This window comes from Oncorhynchus mykiss, chromosome 19, assembly GCF_057628025.1.
Source record: "Oncorhynchus mykiss isolate SJ-2025 chromosome 19, ASM5762802v1, whole genome shotgun sequence".
NCBI classification, from domain to species: Eukaryota; Metazoa; Chordata; class Actinopteri; order Salmoniformes; family Salmonidae; genus Oncorhynchus; species Oncorhynchus mykiss.
Window position 1 is genome coordinate 24,002,833 of NC_143040.1, and position 20,859 is coordinate 24,023,691.

Sequence of the window (20,859 nt, forward strand, 5' to 3'; positions counted from 1 at the left end):
ATAAATGAGGATGTACATGTAAGCAAATTATTAGCTGAGGGGAGCCTTTCTGAAATAAATTGGCAACATTTGATGTACTGTAATTTTGATGTAATACTATTACACTAACCTCTATCATGATAATGTGCTGGGTTGAGGTTCCACTCCCCTCATCATCAGTGATTGGTTGGTCATCTATCCATGTATTGTGTCCCACTGGCTTAACAAAGCTTCTGTAGCCTCCAGTGCGATGTCCTTCAGCTAAGAGAGTGATTGGGCGAAAAGAGGTGGATAGGTTAGGTACTGCTCAACTGTATATTGTACACCAAGGTAACATCTCATAACTTCTTGAAATACTATTTATTGATCGGTGTATTATGTTCCATGTGTTACATTTTTTTCATTGCGTAAATAACAGGAAATGCAGTAAATTAATAATCTGGTTAGAATGAGTGTTTTTGCGTAAAAAGTAAGTAAGTAATCAAGGAAATTATTGCATACTATCCAAAAACTGACCAAGACTAAATTCTGGGTAACACATCTGAACAGATGTCCAGAGGGGAACGGTGCGACAGGCCGCGCATCCTCGGCCTTCTGCAAAATGTACCTCTTGCCATTCCTCTGTATCGGTCGAGGATCTTGACACTACTGGGACGACTGGCGAGGACGCGTTCTGGCATTGTCCTCTCTGCGCGCTCCCGTGCCACCTTTAGTTCCAGTAGTTTCCTCCGTAATGTCCTGTTTTCTTTCTGGCTTTGGGTTATTTCCAAACGAAACACTGCATAGTCATCGTCTACGAGTTTACAGATTTCTGCAACGGCTGCATTCGCTAGCACCTCCATGATGGAGGCTATTTGAGTGTGAAACACCATACAGTTAGCCATTGTTTGCGAACGTTAGTAGCTAGCGTTACCAATATACCTTCTATCAACTAAGTCGTCTCCAACACGAATTATACTCTATATGGGGTGAGAATGTGATGCTGTGCAGTTATGACTACTCATATTTTGAAATCCAGGGTGTTAATGAACGTCTAAGAAATTGTTCATGGTCATTGTGGTTCACTTCCGTTTACTTCTTCATCTTAGGTGGGGGTTTAACTGCGGTTGGCATCCAATATTTACGGTGCATTACCGCCACCAACTGTACAGGGGTGAAAAAAGGAAACTGCATACGGTGAGAGTGGGAGATACTTTTTGATATTATCTCTCTCTCCTTCAGTTCTTCAAACCACTCTGCCGCATCCACAATAATGCCCATCTTCCTTGACTTTCCCTCCACATTAGCTGTGCCATCATCACTGACATTAAAAACACAAAGTCCACCTTCTTTACATACAGCATATCTGGATCCTGCTGGTGGGAGGCCAACTCTGCATTCTACTTTTTCTACCCGTTCTACTGCCTCCGCATAGGAGACAGACTGAATTTCCTGATTTTGTCTCTCCATCTCTTTCACCCTATATGGGCATTCCAAGGATGTCGCCTCATGTTCTCCACCACAGTTACAATACTTTATTCCTCTGTAATTCTCTTCTGCTATACAGTCTCCATCAAAGTGGTTTCCCCCACACGTCCCACATCTCGGCTCATTCCGTCTGCAGACACTTTCTGCATGTCCAAACATTGTACATCTGTTACACTGCAAAGGCCTGGATATAAAGGCTCTGACATTATAATACACATATCCCAGCTGCACTCGGGTTGGGAGGGACTCCACATAAAAAAAAAACACAAGGAGAGACGAACTCTTCTCCTTCTTGCCATGAACCACACCATTCATCCAGCGTACATCAACCACTCCAGGAATTTACTTTAGCATATTAATATCAACTTATTATGCAACTCCAGAAATGACTCCTTTAATAAGTGACCTGCTCTGATTTGACTTTACCCAATGCTTTCTCCACCACTTTGGATATCTTCAATGGGTTTACCGACTTGGGTGTACATAGTTCCAGAAAACATACTTCTACCAAGATACGATGGGGAATTATCAACCCTAGCCTTTTCCTTTCCCACATCAATTTAGCTTATTTTTCCATTTGTTTGGACAAATGCCCAGTCGAATCCCTCACCCTTGGGCTAACCGCTACTCTTGTCACTGCCTTAGCATAGGACACTTTCTTCCCCACTCAAACTCTGGAAATATCAACCTGTCTCTCTCTCACAGGGCACTTCGGATCCCCAGCTGCATGGGCGCCCACACACAGTGCTTTCTCTATACCAACTTTACACTCACTCTGACTATCCATTTGAGAAAAAAGTATATTTGTATATATTACAAGTATACTGAAGTATACTTAAATATGCTACAAATTCACATAATATACTACAAATACGAGATGTACTTTTTTAGTATATCTAGTACTATCTTTACTACCATTACACTTAACACACATTTTAAATGCATTGTTTTTCTAAGTATACTACCGTAGTGGAGCAGGTTGAGAGCTTCAAGTTCCTTGGCGTCCACATCACCAGCAAACTAACATGGTCAACGCACACCAAGATAGTCATGAAGAGGGCACAACAAAACCTATTCCCCCTCAGGAGACTGAAAAGATTTGGCATGGGTCCTCAGATCCTCAAAAGGTTTTACAGCTGCACCATCGAGAGCATCCTGACGGGTTGCATCACTGCCTGGTATGGCAACTGCTCGGCCTCCGACCGCAAGGCAGAGGGTACCGAGTACAGCCCAGTACATCACAGAGGCTAAGCTTCCTTACATCCAGGACCTTTATACCAGGCGGTGTCAGAGGAGATTAATAACTCTATCTACATGCACATATTACCTCATTTACCTCGACACCGGTGCCCCGCACATTGACTCTGTACCAGTACCCCCTGTATATAGCCCCGCTATTGATATTTACTACTAATTATTTGTTATTCTTATCTCTTACTTTTTGGGGGGTATTTTCTTAAAACTGAATGGTTGGTTAATGGCTTGTAAGTAAGCATTTCACACTGTAAGGTCTACCTACGCCTGTTGCATTCGGCACACGTGACAAATAACATTTGTTTTGAAAGAGCAGGTGTTCCTAATGTTTTGTATACTCAGTGTATATGGATCTTTCTAAAAAGAAGGGTACCAAGTCATTAATAAACTTTTGCAATTTTTTCCATGTGAATACATTATGATTTAAAAATGATATAAAAGGGGGAATATAGATACATTCAATTGAATTCATGAGTTGAACCAAACTTATGTTTAAACCCTTTTCCATGCTTGGGAGTCTTCACAGTTTTGGCAAAAATCATGTGACATAAAACGCCACCTTTCTTTCCTTACATTTATGATACAGTTGTTTGTTGTTATATCATATACTAAGGATTTACCAATTGAATTACACATTGACATTGATTCTGTGAAATTCGTGGATATTGTTGTCAGACTTTTTTTTATGGAGATCTTGGATTGTGTACTGTAACCTCATAACATTTCGTATCTCTCTCTATGTTATGGTGTGGAAACAGTTTTCATGGGCAACAGTTTTCATGTGATTGCAAAATCCAATGCTTTAAACAGAAAGAGTAACTTTAATATGATTACTAAAACTAAAATTGATACTGAAATTAACGGGGTTCTTTAATATAATTACATATAATAGTTGTTTGAAGTGCGTTTGGCGATGAGCTGTATTCAAAATATATTTGTTTTGCTATTTATCTAATATACTAAGAATATACCTAAGTACAAAAAAATCACAGACATACTTCTATATAGTTAAATATATTGATATATTCAACAAGAATAAAATCCTGCTTGGGTACATTTCTCACATTTTGGGATCTCCCTCCTACATACTGCACCAAATCCTTGGCACCTACAGCACAGTAGGGTTTCAGAACATAGGCTCTCAGAGAATAGCAAATACACTGCTCAAGAAAATAAAGGGAACACTAAAATAACACATCCTAGATCTGAATGAATGAAATATTCTTATAAAATACTTTTTTCTTTACATAGTTGAATGTTCTGACAACAAAATCACACAAAAATTATCAATGGAAATCAAATTTATCAACCCATGGAGGTCTGGATTTGGAATCACACTCAAAATTAAAGTGGAAAACCACACTACAGGCTGATCCAACTTTGATGTAATGTCCTTAAAACAAGTCAAAATGAGGCTCAGTAGTGCGTGTGGCCTCCACGTGCCTGTATGACCTCCCTACAACGCCTGGGCATGCTCCTGATGAGGTGGCGGATGGTCTCCTGAGGGATCTCCTCCCAGACCTGGACTAAAGCATCCGCCAACTCCTGGACAGTCTGTGGTGCAATGTGGCATTGGTGGATGGAGCGAGACATGATGTCTCAGATGTGCTCAATTGGATTCAGGTCTGGGGAACGGGCGGGCCAGTCCATAGCATCAATGCCTTCCTCTTGCAGGAACTGCTGACACACTCCAGCCACATGAGGTCTAGCATTGTCTTGCATTAGGAGGAACCCAGGGGCAACCGCATCCGGAAATATGGTCTCACAAGGGGTCTGAGGATCTCATCTCGGTACCTAATGGCAGTCAGGCTACCTCTGGCAAGCACATGGAGGGCTGTGCGGCCCCCCAAAGAAATGCCACCCCATACCATGACTGACCCACCGCCAAACCGGTCATGCTGGAGGATGTTGCAGGCAGCAGAACGTTCTCCACGGCGTCTCCAGACTCTGTCACGTCTGTCGCATGTGCTCAGTGTGAACCTGCTTTAATCTGTGAAGAGCACAGGGCGCCAGTGGCGAATTTGCCAATCTTGGTGTTCTCTGGCAAATGCCAAACGTCCTGCACAATGTTGGGTTGTAAGTACAACCCCCACCTGTGGACGTCGGGCCCTCATACCACCATCATGGAGTCTGTTTCTGACCGTTTGAGCAGACACATGCACATTTGTGGCCTGCTGGAGGTCATTTTGCAGGGCTCTGGCAGTGCTCCTCCTGCTCCTCCTTGCACAAAGGTGGAGGTAGCGGTCCTGCTGCTGGGTTGTTGCCCTCCTACGGCCTCCTCCACGTCTCCTGATGTACTGGCCTGTCTCCTGGTAGCGCCTCCATGCTCTAGACACTACGCTGACAGACACAGCAAACCTTCTTGCCACAGCTCGCATTGATGTGCCATCCTGGATGAGCTGCACTACCTGAGCCACTTGTGTGGGTTGTAGACTCCGTCTCATGCTACCACTAGAGTGAAAGCACCGCCAGCATTCAAAAGTGACCAAAACATCAGCCAGGAAGCATAGGAACTGAGAAGTGGTCTGTGGTCACCACCTGCAGAACCACTCCTTTATTGGGGGTGTCTTGCTAATTGCCTATAATTTCCACCTGTTGTCTATTCCATTTGCACAACAGCATGTGAAACTTATTGTCAATCAGTGTTGCTTCCTAAGTGGACAGTTTGATTTCACAGAAGTGTGACTGACTTGGAGTTACATTGTGTTGTTTAAGTGTTCCCATAATTTTTTTGAGCAGTGTATAACCTAACCTTATCAGGTAGAAACTCTGTGCCAAAGCTCAACAAGACAGACAGGGTATTCTGTCTCGCCATTGCCACCGGGTCTACATCTCACCAAACGGCACGCATCAGAAACACCAGGAAATATTACACTCAATGCTACCCCATTGATCACTCCTTTGAGTGGCGTCCTGCACGACACAGGTCAGTCCTGCGGCCAGAGCCGCACATCGGGGAGGGGGTACTGTCACGTGTGCTCCCTCTCCGGCCTCTAGGTCACCAGGCTGCTCGTTATGGTGCACACCTGTCACCATCGTTGCTCTTCGTCAGACTCACCTGGACTCCATCACTTCCCTGATTACCTTCTCTATATATGTCAATCCCTTTGGTTCCTTCCCCAGGCGTCATTGTTTCTGTTCCAGTGTCATGTCAGTGCGTTGTTCGTGTCTCTTGTTTTGTTCATTTGTTTATTAAATTATGCACTCCCTGAACTTGCTTCCCGACTCCCAGCCCACACACGCTACAGTTGTGTGAAAAAAATCCACATTTTAGGGTGGCCTTTTATTGTCCCCAGCACAGGGTGCACCTGTGTAATGATCATGGTGTTTAATCAGCCACACCTGTCAAGAGGGTGGATTATCTTGACAAAGGATAAATGCTATGATTTAAACAAATGTGTGCAGCATTTTTAAGAGAAATAAGCTTTTTGTGCACATGGAACATTTCTGGGATCTTTTATTTCAGCTCATGAAACGAACCCAGTATCATAGATTATTGTGAAATAGACACATTGCTTATGCAACATTAACCAATTAAAAACAGTACTGTAGCAATGAGGTTTGTGCAGTAAGCTATAAGCCCAATATATTATCACCGCATATTGACTTTGCTTGAATTGCCCTGCAAATGCATTGTTGTTCGGGCCATTTAAAAAAATTATATTTCAAAATTTGAGGTGGGCTATATGATCACACCGATAATATATAGTTTTTTTTTTGTTGTATTACTTGTGAAGCATAGCTGAGTGAGCATACATTTAAATAATTGTATTTTTATTTTACTGGGCTGACATCCCCCTTCCTCCACTGACCAAAAAAAACTGATGGCAAACTTCGAGTAGCACTGCATTATTTGTGCCTCATGCACCAATTCATGTTGTTACTCCGATGAACAGAAAAAGTTAAATATTTCTCAATTAAAAAAGACCCAAGCCACTAATAATAACAACGCAGGCCCATTGAAACACTTTCCTACTTTCATTACTGCTGCAGTGCTTGATGAGTGTCTTTAATTCCTTCGAGCTCTTGAGAACCAAACCACCGATCAAAAAGACATACCGATCAAACAGTCATGCTTGTTCCCAGCCTTTCTAGGGAGATTTTCCTAGCCACCATGCTTCTACATCTGCATTGCTTGCTGTTTGGGGTTTTAGGCTGGGTTTCTGTACAGCACTTTGTGACATCGCTGATGTAAAAATGGCTTTATAAATCAATTTGATTGACTGGTTGATTGCGAATTCAACATGGCTTTGTGATTCTGTATTTTGTCATTTACAGAACTGTTGTCGTGCCTCAGAAATCAACTCATAAGCCTGAAGGATAGCATCGTTAACAGTGTCCTAATCTGAGCTCTGGTGAAGAGATAAAGCGGCTTTCCCACAAGAACACTTTGTAGGAGCAGTGACCAAATACATGGCCAAAAGTATGTGGACACCTGCTCGTCGAACATCTCATTCCAAAATCATGGGCATTAATAAGGATTTGGTTCCCCTTTTGCTACTATAACAGCAGAGGTCTTCTGGGAAAGCTTTCCACTAGATGTGGGACATTGCTGCAAGGACTTGCTACCATTCAGCTACAAGAGCATTAGTGAGGTCAGGCACTGATGTTGGACGATTAGGCCAATTAGTTGATTTGATACTATACTAATGGTTGGAGAATTCAATGGCATGGTCCCATACTTAAGACTAAATGAATTATGACCTGACCTAATACCATTCAGACAGTAGTTCACAGTGGACTCACCTCAGTGAGACTGTGTGTGGTCCTGTGCTGTTCAGCTGGTTCCTCTGGGGGTTCATGAGGAGGTGTAGTCTGGTTTACCTCCATTACCATGGTCCCATCAGGGTTCCCCAGACCCTCCTCACACCCCTCCACCTCCTGGAAGAGACAGGTGATACAGATTACACAGACATACACTCCCTCAGGTACGTACACACAGACGTTTGAGTCCTATACCGTAGTTAAATAATTACTGAATTGTTGTTAAACCCATCATGGTGGCCATAAATATGATGTTATGGGTAGAAATAAGTCAGCTATGATAAGTCAAGTCACCATCAGACAAACCTGACTGAACTATTTTGACGTGTACAGTAGGTGTTTGTTAGTGTGTGGGTATGTATAGGTACAGTAAGCTCCAAAAGTATTGGGACAATGACACATTTTTGTGGGGGGTATGATATTTGTGCTTCTGTATCTTTCTCACTTTTTTGTCCCATTACTTTCGGTCCCCTAAAATGGGGGGACTATGTACAAAAATTGTAAACCATTTCTAAACGGTTCACCCGATATGGATTAAAATACCCTCCGTTTAAAACTGACAGTCTGTACTTTAACCTCAAAGTCATTGTATCATTTACAATCGAAAGTGCTAGAGCAGTGGCTCCCAAACTTTTTATAGTCCCATACCTCTTCAAACATTCAACCTCCAGCTGCGTACGCCCTCTAGCACCAGGGTCAGATCACTCTCAAATGTTGTTTTTTTGCCATCATTGTAAGCCTTCCACACACACACTATATGATACATTTATTAAACATAAGAATGAGTGTGAGTTTTTGTCACCACCCGGCTCTTATAGGACCAGGGCACAAATAATGATAAATAATTTTGCTCTTTATTTAACCATCTTACCTATAAAACCTTATTTGTTAATCGAAAACGGTGAATAACTCACCACAGGTTAATGAGAAGGGTATGCTTGAAAGGATGCACATAACTCTGCAATGTTGGGTTGTATTGGAGAGTCTCAGTCTTAAATCATTTTCCACACACAGTCTGTGCCTGTATTTAGATTTCATGCTAGTGAGTGCCAAGAATCCACTCCCACATAGGTACGTGGTTGCAAAGGGCATCAGTGTTTTAACAGCATGATTTGCCAAGGCAGGATACTCTGAGCGCAGCCCAATCCAGAAATCTGGCAGAGGCTTCTGATTAAATTCAATTTTTACAGAACCGCTTGTTGCAATTTCGATGAGGCTCTCTTGTTCAGATATCGGCAACTGGAAAGGGATAACGAATCCAGTTGTTTGTTTCATCCATTTTGGGAAAGTACCTGCGTAATTGCGCAGCCAACTCACTCAGGTGCTTCGCTATATCACATTTAACATTGTCCGTAAGCTTGAGTTCATTTGCACACAAAAAATAATACAATGATGGGAAGACCTGTGTGTTGTCCTTGTTAATGCAGACAGAGAAGAGCTCCAACTTCTTAATCATAGCCTCAATTTTGTCCCGCACATTGAATATAGTTGCGGAGAGTCCCTGTAAACCTTGATTCAGATCATTCAGGCGAGTAAAAACATCACCCAGATAGGCCAGTCGTGTGAGAAACTCATCATCATGCAAGCGGTCAGACAAGTCAAAATTATGGTCAGTAAAGAAAACTTTAAGCTCATCTCATTTTTTTTTTAAATGTGTCATTACTTTGCCCCTTGATAACCAGCACACTTCTTCTGTATGTTGTAAAAGTGTTACATGGTTGCTGCCCATATCATTGCATAGTGAAGAAAATAGACAAGAGTTCAGGGGCCTTACTTTAACAAAGTTAACCAATTTCACTGTAGTGTCCAAAACGTTTTTCAAGCGGTCATGCACGTGCGTTACCACTCCACTATGTCTCCCTGTCATGGCTTTTGCCATGTACAGATACCAACATGAGCAGCAGCTACGTTTGGCTACATACTGACCGTTAGTGGAATTCCCGCGAGAGAGTAACATTTTATGTGACTGGATGTTAATTATTTGACTAGGCTTCCTGTATTCGACATTGTGTTGTTATTTCGCTTAACACTAGATGGTTTAATTTCATTTTTGGCAGTGAAACGAGGCTACTCAGGCGAGAAAAATAATAATAATTCACACCAATGTTAAATATAAATGGACTGAAAATGTCCCAAAAATGTGTAAAAAAAAAAGTGAATCGCATTTTTATTTGTCATACCCCAGACGGAATTGGGCGTACCCGTCCCAATTCTTTTAGCTCATTGTATATTTAGTTATAAAGGGCTGTCGGGTGTACTGTATGCTAAATATGGTGATATCTGATGCAATGTATACAAAAGAGAGTCTCAATTAAAGTCTTAGAATGAACATTCCCATTTTGTGTTTATTAAACATAAACACGTTTAAAATACACCATATGAAAACCACACATACACGTCTAAACTACAAATCTGCATCATAAACTACATTCATTTTCTCATTAAGTGTCTTGGGAAAGAAATTAAGTAGTTGAATGGAAGTTATGAAATAAGCATTTGGGAACATCATATACAGTGCCTTCATAACATTTTCACACCCCTTGACCTTTTCCACATTTTCTTGTTTTACCATGTAGGATAAACATTGATTAAATTGAGAAAAAAAAACATATCAACAATCTACACAAAATACTCTGTCAAAGTGGAAGAAAAATTCTAACATTTTTATTTTAAAAAATTGAAAAATAAAACACTAATATATCATAATTAGATAAGTATTTAACCCCCTGAGTCAATACATGTTAGAATCACCTTTGAGCCTTTCTGGGTAAGTCTAAGAGCTTTCCACACCTGGATTAACCAACAATTGCCTATTATTCTCTTCAAAAATCTTCAAGTTCTCGAAGCTGTGCGCCAGAAGAGAAAAATAACTTGTCCCAGCCATGAAAGCTGCCAAAGCGTGTGGGTACATTGCTTACATCCACTATGACAGGCTTATTGTCCACCCGCAGAAAACACACACACACACCAACTGATTAATGGACTGCTGAATGTTTTTTTTTCTCGTTTGTTTGTTCTTTTCCATATTATGTATGTCTCTGAGAAGCTACCCAGGAAAGGGCAAAAACATTTGCATAATATATATGTAGCCTTAGAAATAAGGTTAATGTAAATCAATAACTTGCTAACATCAGATGGCATTCAAATATTAGCCATTTCTGTGACTCACTTAGATAATTCATTGATGATACAGCAGAAGTAATACAAGAATAACATCTATAGAAGAGACAGGAATGCTTATGGGGGAGGTGTTATTATATACAGTGCCTTCGGAAAGTATTCAGATCCATTGACTTTTTCCACATTTTGTTACGTTACAGCTTTACTCTAAAATGTATTTTTAAATTTAAAAAAAATAATATCAGCAATCTACACACAATACCCTATAATGACAAACCAAAAACAGGTTTAGGCATTTTTGCAAATTTAAAAACAAAAACACATTATTTTCATAAGTATTCAGACCTTTTGCTATGAGACTCAAAATTGAGCTCAAGTGAATCCTGTTTCCATTGATCATCTTTGAGATGTTTCTACAACTTGATTGGAGTCCACCTGTGGTAAATTCAATTGATTGGACATGATTTGGAAAGGCACACACCTGTTTATATAAAGGTCCCACAATTGACAGTGCGTGTCAAAGCAAAAACCAATCCATAAGGTCGAAGGAAAAACCTGGGGAAGGGTACCAAAACATTTCTGCAGCATTGAACGTCTCCAAGAACACAGTGGGCTCCATCATTCTTAAATGGAAGAAGTTTGGAACCACCAAGACTTCCTAGAGCTGGCCGCCCGGCCAAACTGAGAAATCGGGGGAGAAGGGCCTTGGTCAGGGAGATGACCAAGAACCCGATGATTAGTCTGACAGAGCTCTAGAGTTCCTCTGTGGAGATGGGAGAACCTTCCAGAAGGACAACCATCTCTGCAACACTCCACCAATCAAGCCTTTATGGGGTGAAGGTTCACCTTCCAAAAGGACAACGACCTTAAGTACCCCTCTTTTCTCTGTATACATCAATGATGTCGCGCTTGCTGCTGGTGATTCTCTGATCCACCTCTACGCAGACAACACCATTCTGTATACTTCTAGGGCCGATTTCAAGTTTTCATAACAATCGGAAATTGATTTTTTTTACACCTTTATTTAATCTTTATTTAACTGGGCAAGTCAGTTAAGAACACATTCTTATTTTCAATGACTGCCTAGGAACGGTGGATTAACTGCCTCGTTCAGGGGCAGAAAGACAGATTTTCACCTTGTCAGCTCAGGGGATCCAATCTTGAAACCTTACAGTTAACTAGTCCAACGCAATAACGACCTGCCTCTTGTTGCACTCCACAAGGAGACTGCCTGTTACGCGAATGCAGTAAACCAAGGTAAGTTGTTAGCTAACATTAAACTTATGTTATAAAAAACAATCAATCATAATCACTAGTTAACTACACGATTGATGATATTACTAGATATTATCTAGCATGTCATGCGTTGCGTATAATCTGACTGAGCATACAAGCATACAAGTATCTAAGTATCTGACTGAGCGGTGGTAGGCAGAAGCAGGTGCGTAAACATTCATTCAAACAGCACTTTTGTGCGTTTTGCCAGCAGCTCTTCGTTGTGCGTCAAGTATTGCGCTGTTTATGACTTCAAAACATATCAACTCCCGAGATGAGGCTGGTGTAACCGAAGTGAAATGGCTGGCTAGTTAGCGCACGCTAATAGCGTTTCAAACGTCGCTCGCTCTGAGCCTTGGAGTGGTTGTTTCCCTTGCTCTGCATGGGTAACGCTGTTTTGAGGGTGGCGGTTGTCGTTGTGTTCCTGGTTTGAGCCCAGGGAGGAGCAAGGAGAGGGACGGAAGCTATACTGTTACACTGGCAATACTAAAGTGCCTATAAGAACATCCAATAGTCAAAGGTTAATGAAATACAAATGGTAAAGAGAGAAATAGTCCTATAATTCCTATAATAACTACAACCTAAAACTTCTTATCTGGGAATATTGAAGACTCATGTTAAATGGAACCACCAGCTTTCATATGTTCTATTGTTCTGAGCAAGGAACTGAAACGTTAGCTTTCTTACATGGCAAATATTGCACTTTTACTTTTTCCAACACTTTGTTTTTGCATTATTTAAACCAAATTGAACATGTTTATTATTTATTTGAGGCCAAATTGATTTTATTGGTGTATTATATCAAGTTAAAATAAGTGTTCATTCAGTATTGTTGTAATTGTCATTATTACAAATAAATTTAAAATCGTCCGATTCATCGGTATCGGCTTTTTTGGTCCTCCAATAATCGGTATCGGCGTTGAAAAATCATAAATCGGTCGACCTCTACTCTGGACGGTTCTGACTTAGAATATGTGGAAAACTACAAATACCTAGGTGTCTGGTTAGACTGTAAACTCTCCTTCCAGACTCACATTAAGCATCTCCAATCCAAAAATAAATCTAGAATCGGCTTCCTATTTCGCAACAACGCATCCTTCACTCATGCTGCCAAACATACCCTCGTAAAACTGACTATACTACCGATCCTTGACTTCGGCGATGCCATTTACAAAATAGCCTCCAAAACTCTACTTAACAAATTGGATGCAGTCTATCACAGTGCCATCCGTTGTCACCAAAGCCTCATTTACTACCCACCACTGCGACCTGTATGCTCTCATTGGCTGGCCCTCGCTTCATATTCGTCGCCAAACCCACTGGCTCCAGGTCATCTATAAGTCTTTGCTAGGTAAGGCCCCGCCTTATCTCAGTTCACTGGTCACCATAGCATCACCCACCCGTAGCACGCACTCCAGCAGGTATATTTCACTGGTCACCCCCAAAGCCAATTCCTCCTTTGGCCGCATTTCCTTCCAGTTCTCTGTTGCCAATGACTGGAACGAATTGCAAAAATCACTGAAGCTAGATACTCATATCTCCCTCACTAACTTTAAGCACCAGCTGTCAGAGCAGCTCACAGATCACTGCACCTGTTCATAGCCCATCTGTAAATAGCCCATCCAACTACCTCATCCCCATTCTGAATTTATTTATCTTGCTCCTTTGCACCCAAGTATCTCTATTTGCACATTCATCTTCTGCACATCTACCATTCCAGTGTTTAATTGCTATATTGTAATTACATCGCCACCGTGGCCTATTTATTGCCTTTACCTCCCTTGTCCTACCTCATTTGCACACACTGTATATAGACTTTTTCTATTGTGTTATTGACTGTATGTTTGTTCATTCCATGTGTAACTCTGTGTTGTTGTTTGTGTCGCACTGCTTTGCTTTATCTTGGCCAGGTCGAAGTTGTAAATGAGAACTTGTTCTCAACTAGCCTACCTGGTTAAATACAGGTGAAATGAAATAAAAAAGTACACAGCCAAGACAATGCAGGAGTGGCTTTGGGACAAGTCTCTGAATGTCCTTGAGAGGCCCAGCCAGAGCCCGGACTTGAACCCAATCGAACATCTCTGGAGAGACCTGAAAATAGCTGTGCAGCAACGCTCCCCATCCAACCTGACAGAGCTCGAGAGGATCTGCAGAGAAGAATGGGAGAAACTCCTCAAATACAGGTGTTCCAAGCTTGTAGCGTCATCCCCAAGAAGACTCGAGGATGTAATCGTTGCCAAAGGTGCTTCAACAAAGTACTGAGTAAAGCGTCTGAATTACTTATGTAAATGTGATATTTCAGAGTGTGCAAAGCTATCATCAAGGCAAAGGGTGGCTACTTCGAAGAATCTAAAATATATGGCTTTGTTTGGTTATTACATGATTCCATACGTGTTATTTCACAGTTTTGATGTCTTCACTATTATTCTACAATGTAGAAAATAGTCCAAATAAAAGAAAAACCCTTGAATGAGTAGGTGTGTCCAAAACTTTTGACTGGTACTTTTTCTTGATGTGAAGTCATATTACGTCTGCCGTTTTTGATCGACCCAAGACAGTTCTATGGAAACACACAGCGATAGGCAACTGTAATCTATTTTCTACGCAAACTTTCTAAATGTCAATGAAAAATCTCTGGGCAAATTTATGGAAACATAGTTAATGAGTTGAATCAGCTGGTTTTTGTCTGGGGCTACAACAACAAATGTGTGCTGTTGGGGGTACTAATGGACTGGAGTTGGGAACCACTGGCCAACACAGTAAAAAAACATTTTTTATGCCTTATACACTGAGTGTGCAAAACAATAGGATCACCTTCCTAATATGGAGTTACATCCCTTTTTGCCATCAGAACATCCTCAATTCGTCGGGGCATTGACTCAAACGGTCTCCAGTGCTTCTAGAGTTGTGTCAAGTTGGCTCGATGTCCTTCGGGTGGTGGACCACTCTTGATACACACGGGGAACAGCAGCGTTGCAGTTCTTGACACACTCAAACAGGTGCGCCAGACACTTACTAACATACCCCGCACTTAAATATTTTGTCTTGCCCATTCACCCTCTGAACAGCACACATAGTGGGGCAAAAAAGTATTTAGTCACTTAAAAAGATGAGGCCTGTAATTTTCATCATAGGTACACTTCAACTATGACAGACAAAATGAGAGAGAAAAAATCCAGAAAATCACATTGTAGGATTTTTTATTAATTTATTTGCAAATTATGGTGGAAAATAAGTATTTGGTCAATAACAAAAGTTTATTTCAATACTTTGTTATATACCCTTTGTTGGCAATGACAGAGGTCAAGTGTTTTCTGTAAGTCTTCACAAGGTTTTCACACACTGTTGCTGGTATTTTGGCCCATTCCTCCATGCAGATCTCCTCTAGAGCAGTGATGTTTTGGGGCTGTTGCTGGGCAACACGGACTTTCAACTCCCTCCAAAGATTTTCTATGGGGTTGAGATCTGGAGACTGGCTAGGCCACTCCAGGACCTTGAAATGCTTCTTACGAAGCCACTCCTTCGTTGCCCGGGCGGTGTGTTTGGGATCATTGTCATGCTGAAAGACCCGGCCACGTTTCATCTTCAATGCCCTTGCTGATGGAAGGAGGTTTTCACTCAAAATCTCACGATACATGGCCCCATTCATTCTTTCCTTTACGCTTTGCAGAAAAACAGCCCCAAAGCATGATGTTTCCACCCCCATGCTTCACAGTAGGTATGGTGTTCTTTGGATGCAACTCAGCATTCTTTGTCCTCCAAACATGACGATTTGAGTTTTTACCAAAAAGTTATATTTTGGTTTCATCTGTCCATATGACATTCTCCCAATCTTCTTCTGGATCATCCAAATGCTCTCTAGCAAACTTCAGACAGGCCTGGACATGTACTGGCTTAAGCAGGGGGACACGTCTGGCACTGCAGGATTTGAGTCCCTGGCGGCATAGTGTGTTACTGATGGTAGGCTTTGTTACTTTGGTCCCAGCTCTCTGTAGGTACCCACATGTGGTTCTGGGATTTTTGCTCACCGTTCTTGTGATCATTTTGACCCCACGGGGTGAGATCTTGCGTGGAGCCCCAGATCGAGGGAGATTATCAGTGGTCTTGTATGTCTTCCATTTCCTAATAATTGCTCCCACAGTTGATTTCTTCAAACCAAGCTGCTTACTTTTTGCAGATTCAGTCTTCCCAGCCTGGTGCAGGTCTACAATGTTGTTTCTGGTGTCCTTTGACAGCTCTTTGGTCTTGGCCATAGTGGAGTTTGGAGTGTGACTGTTTGAGGTTGTGGACAGGTGTCTTTTATACTGATAACAAGTTCAAACAGGTGCCATTAATACAGGTAACGAGTGGAGGACAGAGGAGCCTCTTAAAGAAGAAGTTACAGGTCTGTGAGAGCCAGAAATCTTGCTTGTTTGTAGGGGACCAAATACTTATTTATTTTCCACCATAATTTGCAAATGAATTCATTAAAAATCCTACAATGTGATTTTCTGGATTTTTTTTCTCATTTTGTCTGTCATATTTGAAGTGTACCTATGATGAAAATTACAGGCCTCATCTTTTTAAGTGGGACAACTTGCACAATTGGTGGCTGACTAAATACTTTTTTGCCCCACTGTACATAATCCATGCCTCAATTGTCTCAAGGCTCAAAAAAAGATTCTTTAACCCGTCTCCTGCCCTTCATCTACACCGATTGAAGTGAATTTAACAAGTGACATGAATAAGGGATCATACTGTAGGTTTCACCTGCATTCATGGAAAGAGCAGTTGTTCCTAATGTTTTTAACACTCAGTGTATATCACACGTCTGGAAGCAACATTCCTCACAAATATTCAACACTAAAACATGTTACTCTCGTAATTCCAAATTCAACTGCGGATCTTTTGACAATTCATCTTTGTCTTTAATGCAGGGTTTGATCTAAACGTCAGAAGCTATTGAGTGGAATGGTTTTCTGCTGGTGTATCCTGAGGTAGCTCCTCTCTGAGAACCTCTTCCTGCAGTGCGAACCACCTCTCCCGTGTGGACCTTCAGGTGCATCTTCAGCTGGTGCTGGCGGTAGAATCTCTTCTCACACTGGTGGCAGCTGTATTATTTATCCCCTGTGTGGACCCTCTGGTGTCTCTTCAGGTTGCCAGCATGGGCAAAGCGCATGTTACACTGGGTACAGCTGAAGGGTTTCTCCCCTGTGTGGACCCTCTGGTGCCTCTTCAGGTCACCAGCCTGGGCGAAGCGAATATGACACTGGGTACAGCTGTAGGGTTTCTCCCCTGTGTGGACCCTCTGGTGGATCTCCACCTTCTGGGGGCAGCTGAAGCCTTTGTTACAGAACGCGCAGAGGAACCGCTTCTCTTTACTTTTTCCTGATGTTGCTCCCCCACCCAGAGCCTGGGCTTTAACCCTGTCGTTTGAATTCAATACCTGATCGAAAAGGACATGGCTGTGTGAATCAGAAGGCCCCATTGACGTGGACACTGGGTTGTGATCCCTGAACTTGTGTAAAGGGGAGTGGGTCCCAACATTTAGATTAGTCTCCAAGCTTTCCCTGTAGTCTAAGAAGTCACTGCTGTTGCCCTGTGAGTGACCTTCTCCTAAATGAGTCTTGTCTTCATTCCATTTCAGAGCGTCGCCCTCCACTTTCACAGTCACATCATCTAAGGCCAGACCCTCCCCTTTCTCATTCAGGCACTTTTCAGAGTATACACTAATACTGTACCGGTTCCAGTCCCCTCTCATTGGATTAGACTGTGTATCTAAGCCCACAGGCATGTCACCAGGTATCATCTGTGTCTCTGTAGCGTATGAACAGGACGGATCATTGACAGTCTGTAACGAGTCACTTGGGTCCTGATGGGACAGAACCGTCGTCGGGCTATGGTTACCATAAAGTAAATACTCTGAGTGGGGAGCAGGAGGAGAGCCCAGTCGCTCCAGCCCCGTTGATGTGTTGGGGTATGTCTCTGTCTTGAAGATGGTGTTCTGTGTTCCACTGACCTCCGTGATGCTGCTGGGCTGTGCTGGGGCAGTGGTTGGGTCCTCCGTGGCTACAGGGGTTGCTCCAGCCACTGCAGTCTGGCAGTCTCTGCTGTGCCGTGGGTCCTCTTCTCCTTCAGCCATCTCCTGCTTAACCCCAGGACCTGCAGCCTCTACATCTGCAGACTGACACAAGAAGAGAGGAGGATATTCCGGTACATGAGTTGAATAACAATGTCATAGGGAAGTCTCACGAGAAATGAGGATGTAGATGTGCAATGATTTCGAAAAGTATTCAGACCCCTTCACTTTTTCCACACTTTGTTATGTTACAGCCTTATTCAGAATGTCCTCAATCAACTCACAACACCCCATAATGACTAAGCAAAAACAGATTTATAGACATTTTTGCAATTGTATTAAAAATAAACATTAAAACCTTAATTTGCTATAAAGCAATTGAGCTCAGGTGCATCCTGGTTCCATTGATCATCTTTGAGATGCTTCTACAACTTAATTTGAGTGCACCTGTGGTAAATTAAATTGTCTGGACATGATTTGGAAAGACACACACCTGTGTATATAAGGTCCCACAGTTGACAGTGCATGTCAGAGCAAAAACCAAGCAATGAGGTTGAAGGAATTGTTTGTAGAGCTCAGAAACAAGATTGTGTCGAGGCACAGATCTGGGGAAGGGTACCAAAAAATTCTGCAGCATTGAAGGTCCCCAAGAACACATTGACCTTTATCATTCTTAAATGGAAGAAGTTTGTAACCACCAAGACCAAACTGTGCAATTGGGGGAGAAGGGCCTTGGTCAGGGAGGTGACCAAGAACCCGATAATCACTGTGACAGCACTCCAGAGTTTCTCTGTGGAGATGGGAGAACCTTCCAGAAAGACAACCATCTCTGCAGCACTCCACCAATCAGGTATTTATGGTAGAGTGGCCAGACGGAAGCCACTCAGTAAAAGGCACATGACAGCCCACTTGGAGTTTGCTAAAAGGCACCCAAAGGACTCTCAGACCATGAGAAACAAGATTCTCTGGTCTGATGAAACCAAGACTCAATGCCAAGTGTCACGTCTGGAGGAAACCAGGCACCGATCATCACCTGGCCAATACCATCCCTACGGTGAAGCATGGTGGTGGCTGAATCATGCTGTGGGGATGCTTTTCAGAGGCAGGGACTGGGAGACTAGTCAGGATCGAGGGAAATATGAACGGAACAAAGTAAGAGAGATCCTTGTTAGAAACCTGCTCAGGACCTAAGACTGGGGTGAAGTTTCATCTTCCAACAGGACAATGACCCTAAGCACACAGCCAAGACCACACAGGAGTGGCTTTGTGACAAGTCTCTGAATATCCTTGAGTGGCCCAGCCAGAGCCTGGAATTGAACCCGATCGAACATCTCTGGAGTGACCTGAAAATAGCTGCGCATCCAACCTGACAGAGCTTGAGAGGATCTGCAGAGAAGGATGGGAGTAACTCTTCAAATACAGGTGTTCCAAGCTTGTAGCGTCATCCCCAAGAAGACTCAAGGCTGTAATCGCTGACAGAGGCTTCAACCAAGTACTGAGTAAAGGGTCTGAACACTTATGTAAATGTAATAACATTTTTTTTTAACGTTTTTTTATTCTTTGCCATTATGGGGTATTGTGTGTAGATTGATGTACGAAAAAAACTATTGAATCAATTTCAGAATAAGGCTGTAATGTAACAAAATGTAGAAAATGCACTGTAAGGAACTGAATAGCTGAGGGGAACCTTTGGGAAATAAACGGGCCACATTTGATTGACAAAGTAACACTATTACACTAACCTCTATCATGATAACGTGCTGGGTTGAGGTTCCACTCCCTTCATCAACAGTGATTGGTTGGTCATCTCTCCATGTAGTGTGTTCAGCTGGCTTCACAAAGCTTCTGTGGCCTCCAGTGAGATATCCTTCACCTGAGAGTGATTGGGAGAAAAGAGGTGGTTAGGTACACTATTGACAGTTTTGACACTGTAAGGTAACACTTCTCATAACTTCTTGATACACTATTTATAGATTGATTTATGTTCCATGCATCATATTATTTTCAATTAGTAAATAATAGGAAATGTTGTAAATCAAGAATCTGGTTAAAATATGATAGTGTCTTTGTTCAGGATAACTAAGGAATCAGTGGAATTATTCCTTGCAATCCAAAAACTGACCAACACCCAATTTTGGTTAACCATGTGTACTTAACACATGTAAAGCCACACGTGCGCTGAGGGGAACAGGGCACTATGGCCGGTAGTCTTGGCCTTCTGCTAAATGTACCTCTTGCCATTCCTCTGTATCGGTCGAGGATCTTGACACTACTGGGACGACTGGCGAGGACGCGCTCTCGCATTGTCCTCTCTGCGCGCTCCCGTGCCATCTTCAGTTCCAGTAGCTGTAGTTTCCTCCGCAATGTCCTGTTTTCTTTCTGGCTTTGAGTTATTTCCAAACGAAACACTGCATAGTCGTCGTCTACGAGTTTACAGATCTCTGCCACGGCTGCATTCGCTAACACCTCCATGACGGAGGCTATTTGAGTGTGAAAAACCATATAGTTAGTCATTGTTAGCAGCTAGCTAGCGTTGCCTAAATAACATATGTCAACCAAATCCTATCTCCAACGCGAATTAAAAACGCTAACGTAGAAATTGTAATTGGACACTGCGGTTTTGTTGGTTGCGCAAAAGTCCGACCAAAGGCAGTACAGAAACTCTGTGGTCCAGCAATTGTGACGCAGGCAAGAAGAACTAAGTACTTCCGAGTCATGGATTTTTGGAATCCCGAATAAGAGTCCTGTAGTGCCCAAATAATGGAAAATGTCCACAATTATCGATCTATTTTATACTAGTTATCATACAAATAATAACAAAGTATTTCTATGTGATTCATGTTTTGTTTTTTTAAAGCCTAAAAGGTCAACAATGAATGTTTTTTTTGTGTGTGTTAGTCCTATCATTTATTGGACTGTATCACAGGAGGTTGGTGGCACCT

The 20,859-nt window shown here is 42.2% G+C and overlaps 1 protein-coding gene across 3 annotated transcripts in view; it reads right to left on the reverse strand.

Annotated features, from left to right (window-relative positions):
- LOC149975127 (uncharacterized) overlaps window positions 1-20,603 on the reverse strand; it is a 33,059-nt gene extending 12,456 nt beyond the window's left edge. For 2 of the 3 annotated variants that reach the window (XM_090210545.1, XM_090210546.1), the window contains exons 1-2: window positions 587-1,081; window positions 110-240 (exon numbers count right to left, since the gene is read on the reverse strand). In XM_090210545.1, the coding sequence (XP_090066671.1) occupies window positions 110-240; window positions 587-863 (408 nt within the window). In that variant the 5' untranslated portion in view covers window positions 864-1,081. Of the gene's footprint in view, window positions 1-109; window positions 241-586; window positions 1,082-5,772; window positions 5,777-17,992; window positions 18,023-19,659; window positions 19,791-20,148 lie in introns of those variants that run through there. The other variant, XM_090210547.1, reaches the window with a different exon arrangement.
- Between the last annotated feature and the right edge of the window lie 256 nt (window positions 20,604-20,859).